Here is an 11645-nt window from a genome sequence, read left to right on the forward strand (position 1 = left end):
TATCGGAAAATGGTTCTTCCATTATGTAAACTTATTTCTGATTTTCTGTAGATGGTAATTGTCCTTTTCTGACTGACATAATTAGCTTACATAATGCCCTCCAGATTCACTTATGTTCAGTTTTGCAGATTCATTGTTTGTTGTTGGGTAGGATCCACTGTATTTGGGTATCCTGTTTTAGTTCACCCACGGGTCTGTTAATGGATACATGGGTTGTTCACATTGTTTTGGCTGTTAGGAGAAACGCTGCAGTGTCCCTCATTGCATTTGTTGTACCCATGTTAGTAGCTCTTATTTCTCTGGAATGATATACTTAAGTGATTGCTGGATTATATCCTATTTCTCTTTCTAGCTTTTTGAGAAAGTGTGGTATCATTTTACAATCACACTAGGAGTATTTAAGAGTTCAGTTCCAAGGAGAGAGAAAAAAAGAGTTCAATCTCCCACAACTTTGCCAAGATTTCTTATCATCTGGGTTGTTTCCCTCCCCTCCCCCCATCAGTGCTGCTTTTGGAGTGTGAGGATTGATTTTCTTCATTCTTAACTGTATAGTGTTTTAGAATGAGTAATAATGTAGTGATTTAGTTACTAATATTTAAATACAGTCATATTGACAAGTGGTTTATATTTTGATACTTCCAAAATGCTTCCTCTTTCCTGAAAGACTGGAGCCAGCTTAGGTAGCAAAAATGTTCTCATTGGACCACTGTAGTCCTCTGGTTTCAAGTTACTAACTAATGAAGCCTTTGCTGTGTTGAGGAGAAGGTCTGTGGAAGGTGGCTCTCATTGTCCTTGCTGGCCCTGCTGTGTGTCACCATATGGTCACCATCATTTAGATTTCTTGGAGTCTGCTTTCTCAGAGGGGTTTGACCTCAGCTGACTAGCTGCTTCATTTTCACAAATAGCAGCCAGCAGGTTGAAAAATGTGGGCTATTTTTGGGGGAGCATCTCATGGGCCTTTGGTGTGGTTTATATGTAGTAGAGTTTCTGTGTGTCTGTGGTAATAGTCTTGTCTGTCTTGTAGTTGTCATTAAATATGTTCTATAAAACATGCACAAGTAAAAAACAACCATTCATAAATGTTCTTTTGGCCTATTTAAAGAGGTATTTGTTAAATGAACTTTTTAGTTTGTTGAGAAGTCTAAATACATTTCTTGTTTTGTTACAGATAGGTGATCTTCAGCTTCATAAACTTGATGAACTAGATTGCTTAATAAAAGGGATTTTATATATTGATTCTGTTGGATTCAATGGACGTTCACAGTGCTATTACTTTGAAAATCCTGCTGATTCTGAAAAGTGTCAGAAGTTACCATTTGATTTGAAAAATCCGTATCCTCTGCTGCTGGTGAACATTGGCTCAGGGGTTAGCATCTTAGCAGTGTATTCCAAAGATAATTACAAACGGGTCACAGGCACTAGGTAAGTCTCTTGAAAAAGTTGTTGTTTGTTTTAAATACCTTAATGGGTTAAAAGTGAGTTTTTAAATATTACATATAATTACATGTTTAAGAACTTGTTAAAATTACGTGAAAGTTAATTTTTTTGAAGATCATGCTGTTTCTTTTTTGAAAACGTCATGTCTTACTTTAATGGTCAAGATTTTATTACTAACATAATTGTTTCATAAACTAGCTGTGAGGTGGTAATGAGGAGAAGGCAAGATAATGCCCTAGCTATGAACTGCTAAGTAGGAAAATCATTGGAGTCGAGCATCTAGAAGACAGGAGAATGAATCTGTTTTGGCTTGAGAAATATTACATATGAGAAAATAAGCTGAGGAATTGGATAAACATTTTCAAACAGGCATGAGTTAAAAAAAATGAGTGGAGTAATTCTGGGGGAGAAAACATCTTAATGGAAGAATGTGGTCAAGTGAGGGGAGTGTACTTATGAGCCAGGGTAAGAAATTACTAGATGTGAGTGACTTGGAGCATGAGATTAGACTAAAGGGGGAGGGGACAGTCTGTGTACAGGACTGATTACACCGGAGGCCATGCATTCTCAGCAGCACCCCGACTACACCAGGGCCCAGGCTTCCTATAGGCATCTGTATGATTGGGGAGAGGTTGGTGTCTGAGCATTGTTTTGTGACTCATAAATGTTATCCTTCTGTTGTACTGATTAGCTGTTAAAAAAAATGTTCTAGTGCTGCATTTTTATTTTAACACAGCCTTGGAGGAGGAACCTTTTTTGGTCTCTGCTGTCTTCTTACTGGTTGTACCACTTTTGAAGAAGCTCTTGAAATGGCCTCTCGTGGAGACAGCACGAAAGTGGATAAACTAGTGCGAGACATTTATGGAGGGGACTATGAGAGATTTGGGCTTCCAGGCTGGGCTGTGGCTTCGAGGTAAGGAGGTGTGTATGTGCTAGAATATACAGGAATAAAAAGAAATCCTGAACTGCTCGCTCTGTTTTTTTTATTACAGACATTTATAGAAATGATTCATCTACCATGGAGGTCATCTTTGGATAATTTTGGGTACGATAGAGTGGTTTCTAGTATATTTATAGAGAACAACAGTGGAGCAAATAGTTAATATGTTTGGCAGTTCAAGTCCACCTAGGACTGTGTAAGAAAAAAAAATGCCTACTTCTGACAAATTAGTGATTGGAATACGTGTCCAGTACAGTTCCACTCAGCTACACAGGAGGTTTCTGTAAGTTAGAATGAACTGGGTGGTGCCTGGTGGGTGATTTCAAAGGTGTATATCCATCACTCTAGTCCAGTATCAGAACATGGTCATTATTCTGTGTGCCCGTTAACCATGGCGGCTCATTGTCCTTAGCCTTGTTGTTGTTAAGTGCTGTCGAGTCGTAGGTAACTCATAGCCACCCTGTGAGCGAAAGTCCTCAACACTTGTATGATTTTGATTGTTTCTCCAAGTTCATAGGTTTTCCGAAGGCAAGCTGTTATGGAAGTAGATGCCACTCCTGCTTCCAAGCTTGTTTTAATAGGGGAGCTCCACCCAACACCATCCACCATGGGTACCCATTACCGCATTTGACACCACATCAGTGTCAGTTTTTTAAGAAAAAACATGATGAGCCCAAAAGGATTAGAGAAGGAAATGGTTGGCGGGGTGTGGGGGGAAATAAATGTACAGGAACAATGAAAGAAAAGTATTAACTCTTGAGAGTCTGTGGCAGACCCTTAGTCCCTGGCAAACACGATTCTCCGTTTTGCCCTTTGAGACTTGTTATGGGCATGTCATGAAAACGGTATCATGTGGTCTTTTTTAAAATTTTTTTTTAAAAATTATTATTGTGTGTACCGTCAAATTGGATCTGACTGGTACTGGAGGTGATTGTCCCTCCTTCTCCAGGAGAGCATGTGGTGGATTTGAACCATGCACTTCTGGATTGCAGTGCAGCTTCTTGCCGCTAGGCCACCAGAGCTCCCCATCATGTGGTCTTTTATGACTGGCTCCTTTCACTTAGTATATAATGTTTTCAAGGTTTAGCCACATATGAATCAGTACTTTATTCCTTATTGTTCACTAATAGTCCATTGGATAGATAGAACAACCTATCCATTTATCATAGAACATTTAAATTGTTTCTAGTTTTGGGTTATTAAGAATACTGTTGTGAATATTCATGTGTAGTTCTTTATGGGGACTTAAATTTCCATTGTTCTTGCAATGACTTTCTTGGGAGAAAGATGGACAGTCAGCTTCTGTTGAGACCACCTTGCAGAGCCATTGGAGGGTCACTGTGAGGTAGACCAGTTTGCAGCAGTGAGGTTTGGTTGGAATGACTGATGGAGGAGGCAGAGTGTGGCCAGTTGTGCAGGCCAGTAGTTTGAAGTTAGCCATCACTTAGTGGGGTCCTCCCATTTAAGATTTATGGTACCAGGAACCCAATGGTCGTTAGCTGCGGTGGCACTGCTTTGGTCTCTCAGTGACCATGTGCACATGGCTCCGCTTGGGCCTGCATGTCCTCACAGTGGGTCTTGTGCTTGGGTTCATTACTACAGGCACTGTGCCATTGGGGAGCGCAATGCGACCTCCTGAGTGGAGCAGCTGTGTGGTTGGGGTAATTTAAAAGTTGTCTGTCCCTGGTTCCATGGGGAACAGCAGCATCCTGTTGGCAGAGCTGGTGAGCATGCAAATTTCTGGTGCCAAAGGTTGACTTCAGGAGCAACTACAAGGAAAGCCATCTTCTAATTCAGAATATTTGGGGGTGCTATGACTGGAAGAGATCTATATTTGTTCCCATTCCAAAGAAAGGTGACCCAACTGAGTGTGGAAAGTACAGAACAGTGTCATTGATTTCACATGTAAGCAAGATTCTACTGAAGATCATCCAAAAACGATTAGAACAGCACATCAGCAGAGAACTGCCGGAAGTCCAGGCTGGGTTTAGAAGAGGTCGTGGTACTAGGGATATTGTTGCTGATGTTAGATGGATCTTGGCTGAAAGCAGGGAATACCAGAAGAATGCCTATCTGTGTTTCATTGATTATGCAAAGGCATTTGACTGTGTGGATCATAACAAACTGTGGCTGACTCTGAGAAGAATGGGTGCTAATGCGAAACCTGTACTTGGATCAAGAGGCAGTAGTCAGAACAGAGCAGGGTAACACTGCATGGTTCAAAATTGGGAAGGGTGTACGCCAGGGATGCATCCTGTCTCCATACCTTTTCAACATGTATGCAGAGCAGATTATCTGAGAGGCTGGGCTCTATGAGGAGAATTGTGGCATCAGGATTGGTGGAAGATCTATTAACAATCTCCGTTATGCAGAGGAGGACCTCATGCACTTGCTGCGAAGGGTCAAGTACTGCAGCCTTCAGCATGGATTGAGGCTCAGTGTCAAGAAGACAAAGATTCTCGCCACTGGACCAATTAGCAGCGTCAGGATGGATGACGAAGAGATTGAGAGTGGTCACAGCTTCAGTTTGCTCAGCTCCACAGTCAACACTCTTGGCACCAGCAGTCAGGAAATCAAAAAGCGTATTGCGATGGGAAAGTCTGCTGTTAGGGACCTCTCAAAGGTACTCAGGAGCAACAGTGTCTCTCTGGAGACTAAGGTGCGCCTGATACAGGTCATGGTATTTGCAATCGCTTGTTATGCATCAGAGAGTTGGACAATGACTAGGGAGGACAGAAGGATGCTTTTGAGCTGTGGTGCTGGAGAAGAGTACTGAATGTACCCTGGACTGCCAGGAAAACAAACAGATTCATCTTGGAGAGGATTAAACCAAGCTACTCCTTGGAGGCAAGGATTCTGGGGCTTCCTCTGACATACTTTGGACATGTTGCCAGGAGGGACGGGTCCTTGGAGAGGGACATCATGCTTGGGAGGGTGGAGGGACAGCGCCGGAGGGGAAGACCCTCTATGAAATGGATTGATTCGGTGACTGGGGTAATCGGGATGGGCGTGTCAGAGGCGGTGCGGTTGGCGCAGGATAGAGCAGGGTTTAGGGGGGTCGCTATGAGTCGGAAACGACTCGACGGCACATAACAACAACAACAACATTTGCTATTTGAACCTGTATTTCTCTTTAAACAGATAGTCTAGTAAATAGATACTCTTATTATTTTGTCATTAAAAGTGTGAAGAGCGGAATATGAGCAGTGTCAGTTTGAAGTTGGTTTTGTCTTACGAAAGTAACATTTAAGTTATGTTGGGCCAACGTGCTTTTGCTTTAGCATTGAGTCTTATTTTTCCACCACAGCTTTGGAAACATGATGAGCAAGGAGAAGCGAGAGGCTGTCAGTAAAGAGGACCTCGCCAGAGCCACGCTGATCACCATCACCAACAACATTGGGTCAATAGCACGAATGTGTGCCCTTAACGAAGTAAGGACATGTGGATCTCTTCTCCTGTGTGAGGAACACAGAGCTTCCTAAACAGGCCCCACCTTGTGTGTTAGGACTTATCTTCTCAGACTAGTGCCTGCATGGTCCATGGGACAGAGTATTTCACTGCACAGTTGAAAGACTTTAAACATAGACAAGCCTTAATTGCTCTTTTTCTTTCTTACTAAAAACGAGCACTGCTTTCTCTCTAAAAGCCAAACTTGTCTTTTGAGGGGGGAGTAGAGGAAGGGAGCCAGCATTCCAGAGGTGATGGATTAGTTGAATGATGTCGATAATGCCGTGTGTGGCCGCAAAGCTCAATCTCTGGAAAGAAGGGAGCTCTGGTGGCCTAGTGGCAAGAAATTGCACTGCAATCCGTAAAGCACGAGGTTCAAATCCACCAAATGCTTTACTGGAGCAGGAGGGACAATCTCCTCCGGTGCTTGTCGGATCCCACTCAATGGAACACAAGAAAAAAAAGAATCTCTGGGAGGACTCCAGAGGAAGTGAATCCTGGAAGCTGGGAGAAGCCTGAGTGGGCAGAGGGAGGCCCACCACACTCCTCAGTCAGCAGAGCTGCATCTTGGTGCTTTCAGCTTCTTTACAGTGCTGCCTTGTGGCATTCAGGTCAAGCAGCATTGTACAGGGCTATGAAAGAGCTGAGAACGGGCTGCCGGGTGCAGGCTGCAGGACTGGTGCAGCTTTATATTCTCTGTTTGTCAGTTGTCATTTACAATTGTTACTACAAATAGATAACATTGGTATGTGGATGTTAAAAAAAAGAAACACAACCACACTAACTTTTGAAAGGCTCACACAAAGTTGTCTTGTTTTAATTTAAAAAGACTTTAAGCATCAAATGTTCAAGAACCAATTTTCATTAGACTAATGATACTACTTTTATAATACTATTTTTACCTTTATTTTACATCGTGCCCTTTCTATGCTTATATATTTTAAGGCATTGTAGTATAACAATGTTTTTACATAACACATTTTATGGCTGTATTTCATGATTAAATTATTTTCTATCAAGTACTCACTTAGTGGTAGGCATTTGGTTGGTTGCCCTTCAGTGACTGCAAAGTAAACACTTCTCCATTGAAGATACTCTTTGATGACATTTTTATTCTTGATAAAAGTGTGTGCAGTGGGTGAATGGATCCAGTTCACCAATGTTGAAGATAGAAATTTAGTTATTTTGCCAACTTAAAAGGCTTACATTTTTTAGTTCTTTTTGCTTATCATTGTCATTTGCTTTCTTTTCCCCAGTTTTTCTTGCTAGCTGGTATAACCTCTTATTTGATAGCAGTATTTGCCATATTTAACACAGCGGTTTTTTCCTGCTCTCTCTCTGTTCTGGGGTGTTTTCTGGTATGCTCAGAGATGAGGCTGAAGTTGTGTGGAGACAGGCACGAGAGCAGTGTCGGGCTAGTTGTGAGGGTGGCCTTGTCCCAGGTTGTGCTGGTGCACTCCGGTGGTTCAGATCCACTTGCCGTTCCTGGGAGATAGATCAGCCTTCTCCTCCCTTTAAGATTATAGCTTCTGAAACCAGACGGAGGCTTGTGAGTCAGGATTTAATTTGTTGAGGGGACAGTTAAGCGGATGAAAACTAAACTACTTTTTTTTTAACCGTATCCAGAACATTAACCAGGTGGTATTTGTTGGAAATTTCCTGAGAATTAATACGATCGCCATGCGACTCTTGGCATATGCTTTGGATTATTGGTCCAAGGGGCAGTTGAAAGCACTTTTTTCAGAACATGAGGTAAGCTGAGTTCTGCCTTGCAATGTATCGTATCCACAGAGGGCAAGCAGTCGTGTTGATTTGAAGTAGAAGAAGTATGAGAAGGAGTTTAACTTGCTGATATTCAAAGGAAGTATTTTACCTGATTTAATGTGAAGTAGATTTTTGGTTAATGTAATTTTTAGCTTAAGCAAGTTGTAAAGGAAAACAATCATAGGAACCATTCAGCTATAATTTCTGGTGCCATGTTTTCTAAACCATTCTTTGTGATTTCCCATCTGAACTTACTCTATGAGTTTTGGATTTTTTAATTTTGATGTCCGGATTATTTTTTAACCTCCACCCCTTATGTCAGTTTTTAATTATTGATAAAGTTCATATGCCATTTCAGGTGTGTGTTCTGAAAACAGGTAAATAAAATAATGTCCATGGATAGAATCACACCCCTTAAAACTGACCGTGTATAGACAGACATCCGTGTCAGCTGCTCAGGCTCCCCTGCTGCCTTGGAAGAACGCTTTTACTTTTTCTATTTGGGGCAAAATTAGAAACTAGACAATGGAAACCCTTTCCCTCCTGGTCAGCCCAAGGGTCTGTTGGCTGTGTAGACACTGTTGGTTTGTTTGCACCTGCTCCAGAACTGCATGTTGAACAGTGTTGTCATGACCTGACAGAAATCAGAGTGGGATGTGAACGGTCAAGGGGAAAACTTGAGCAGCAACCTATGCTATGCAGGTGACACGGTGACACAGCTTTGCTTGCAGGAAGTGAAGACTAGAGACACCATTATTAGATCAGTAGAGATTACTACATCTCATTATCAAAACAGAAGTCTTCTACTGGAACAGTAGTCCAGCATTGTGATAGATGGAGAAAAGATTGAAGAGTTTCCGTTTACTTAGGTCCATATGTAGCACCCATGGTTATAGCAGTTAGGAAATCAGAAGTTTTTAATTTTGTTGAACATACATAGCAAATCATAGACCAACTGAATCGTTCTGCATGTATAATGTCAGGAGTTGAACAACATTCTCACCGCCTTTTACATTAACATAAACTCCCAGCCCCCAGGGTTGCTTATTCAACGTTTAGGTTGCTTTTGTCGGTTTGCATAACCTTTTAATTATCCATCTCCTTTTGGTGACATTTCGCATATTTTATATTAGAATAAAAAGAAGCTGTTTAATCTCATTTTGAATATTACTTTGTTTTAATGTGGGCTTTGTCCTTGCTTAATCACTGCCTCTTGTTGAACCTTTTTGTAGCAGGACGTGTGTTCACTTCCCTTTTTTATGTATGTCTTCATATCGTGATTGCTGTAAGCCCTTTGTGAAATTCTGCTTACTCTTAATCTGTTGCTCACTGGCTTACTTTTTCCATTTGTTTCATGCTCTTCATTTGTATTCAGAGTTTTGATGCTAGACTATCAAACGTGGCTTTTAGGTGTATTGAGCCTTGGAGTTTTCTCCTGTTTTTACACTGAAGTCAGCTATGTTACTGTTTTGAATAGATTCCCCTCATGCTTTGGCTGTTTTCATCTTAGCACTTAGTAGCTTAACAACCTTTATTTTCATTTACTTGATAAGGTTACTCAGTAAACTTTGTTTTTTAAAAAGAAAACAGATACTGAAGTAATAGAAAACAAAATGTAGTGCTGTGTATGAAGTGCACGGCTGCATCCTCCGAGCCCTGCGTGCTGCAGTGTCCTGGCTCCTCAGCCGGGCACTCCACAGGTCTGGCCCTGTTGTGGCAGGAGTGAGGTGGCACCGCGGCTGGCCTTCGCTGCTGTTGTGTAGTCATATTTCTAGGGGAAACTCTTTTTTAAGGTCGACTGAGCTCATTTATCTGTGCTGTTTTAGAGACATTCAGTATATCCTTCTCGACCCACAGGCAAGTGTTGAAGGGGCTTCTTCCTTTACTGCTGGAGTGTGTGTTCTTTGCCCATTCCTGCTGGTGTTCTCTTTCACTCATTGTTGATGTTGCCTCCTTTCCTTTAAGAGTTAGTCCTTTTGTTATTTGGTTATTTGACTTGATTCTTGGTTGTACTTGACCACGCTGACTTGACTTCTGAAGGAGTCAGTAGCTCTTTCTTTGCCTCTGTGTCATGGTTTGTCCTCTCTGCAGGAGCTTCCCTTGTTCTCCAGACCTGCCCGCCCTGTGCACATGGTCTCCTCTGCCTGGGTGCCTCAGGACAGCCCTGACCTTCACTTTGGCTCCAAATCCAAGTATTCAGTTACCAGTTGGATACAGCTGATTGGTTACCTTGGGGACCCTGAACTGTCCACTCCCTGTTGGGCACAAGCCCTCTTTGCCTCTTTTTTTGTACGTTCCTGCTCTCAGGAGTGGTGCCACCAGAAGCTCCGTGGGAAGGGCTTCTTCTCATTCTTGATTCTACTCACCAACCTAGCATGGCCCTCACCCACAATAACCTGTCCATTCGGATTTTTCTCCCTTTGTTGCACTTTATTCACAGTCTCACTTTTATTCCTTTGTTATCTTACAATGTTCCAGGTCTCTGCTGACTCTCATGACTTCATTCCCTAGGACACAGTGCAGGTGTGTCTTTCCAGAGGTATCAGGACTGCGCTGGCATCTTCGTACCTGTTGTGCCCTGCTTGGGTCTTGGATTTTTTTTCTTGGTGGTGGACAGGTCTGGAGTGCCTCGTGCACCTGTCTCCTTTCCCAGCCTGGATGCTTCCGCAGCCTCCCTGCTTCCAGGCTGGGCTTGCAGGGACTCTGGTTGAGAGCAGTGCTAGCTTCAACACGAAGTGATCATATGTGCGGTAGCCTGTAGGAGTCTAAGGAGAATTGCTCTGACTTGTTGTTTCTTTTTTCCCCGTAGGGTTATTTTGGAGCAGTTGGAGCACTCCTTGAGCTGTTGAAGATCCCCTGATCATTACCTGGGGAGGGTTCCTGCAAACTTACACAATGGGATCGATCTGTGGACCTGTGTTTTTTAAGAGACATTCACTTTTACGATTGTGTACTACCTGAATCAAAGCAAGAAAGGACAAATGTATTTTTCTAAGTTGTCAATCTAAGCCATTAACAGTTCAGTCTAACCTAGTAACTGGTAAGGATATATATTCTATAAAAGAGTGGACCACGTCCACAGCGCTGAAATACCAGTTTGAGAGGATCTTCAGTGTATGTGCTGTGTACTGATTTAATTGTGCATTAAACCTGCTGTGTACCTTCAAAATCTCAGCATCACACACTGCAGATGCCAGCAAGTGCTGTTCTGTGCTCCGCTGACTGCGATTTTATGTCCTCTTTGAACTTGCACGTGTGAGGCGAACTCCCATGTGTTCTCATCATTATGCTGTCACTGTGGTCTTGGGGATCATCTTTGTGTTCCTGACATCCAGCCTCTGTGTGAAATCATTGGGGGTGGGGGGGCACTGTGATTCTGCAAATGTAACTAGGTTAATTCTGCACCTGACACTGGACAGTGAAGCTGTTTTGGAAGGTCAGTCCCATGTCACCCCCCACTGTGAATGCTGGGAAAGACGAGACTTCTTCTCCCCTGGTCAGGACTGATCTGGGAGGTAAGGGAAGGCACCACTGTTCACACAGGAGAGCAGCTAGGAGGCTGCACAATATGAGGGATCCCTACAGACATGCAGACAGACAAATAGGGCCTCTGAAGTGGTAACACTCTCAAAAGATGGTGAAGCATCTGGTTACTCTTTGAAGTTGCATGGAAAACTTGGAATTGAGATTCCCACTGATAAATGATGGGAGACGATGAGGACATTGGCTATGGCATCTTCTGCCCTTTTTTCCCCACTGTCCCAGCCTCCAGGATTTGCTAAAACTGCCTCACGGCTACTTCTGTTGGCCTGAGTCTGGGGCCTGCCGGTGTCAGGCTCATAACTGGAGGAGAAGGTGACAGGTTTCAAGGTTCAGTTTTGGTCTGCAGATTTATTAGAGAGAGAGGTGCAGTGTAAAGTATTTGAAAGTCCTTAGAGGTACATAACTTTTGCCTTTCAGATGAGTTGATGTCTAGACTACTGTTGTCAGCAAGGAAGAGGCTGGATAAACTAGCCTTTGAACTGGAAGGAAAACCTCGGGGCTCTGCTCTGTGGCT

The 11645-nt window shown here is 42.8% G+C and overlaps 1 protein-coding gene across 1 annotated transcript in view; it reads left to right on the top strand.

Annotated features, from left to right (window-relative positions):
* The window catches only part of PANK2 (pantothenate kinase 2), a 33047-nt gene extending 22576 nt beyond the window's left edge, over nt 1-10471 (top strand). Inside the window, exons 3-7 of the mRNA XM_006894214.1 lie at nt 1169-1422; nt 2174-2350; nt 5685-5808; nt 7451-7576; nt 10398-10471. Coding sequence (XP_006894276.1) covers nt 1169-1422; nt 2174-2350; nt 5685-5808; nt 7451-7576; nt 10398-10448 — 732 coding nt within the window. The 3' untranslated portion in view covers nt 10449-10471. The remainder of the gene's footprint in view (nt 1-1168; nt 1423-2173; nt 2351-5684; nt 5809-7450; nt 7577-10397) is intronic.
* The last annotated feature ends 1174 nt before the right edge of the window (nt 10472-11645 follow it).

Source organism: Elephantulus edwardii, unplaced genomic scaffold (genome assembly GCF_000299155.1).
Source record: "Elephantulus edwardii isolate Elephantulus edwardi_28Jun2011 unplaced genomic scaffold, EleEdw1.0 scaffold00138, whole genome shotgun sequence".
NCBI classification, from domain to species: domain Eukaryota; kingdom Metazoa; phylum Chordata; class Mammalia; order Macroscelidea; family Macroscelididae; genus Elephantulus; species Elephantulus edwardii.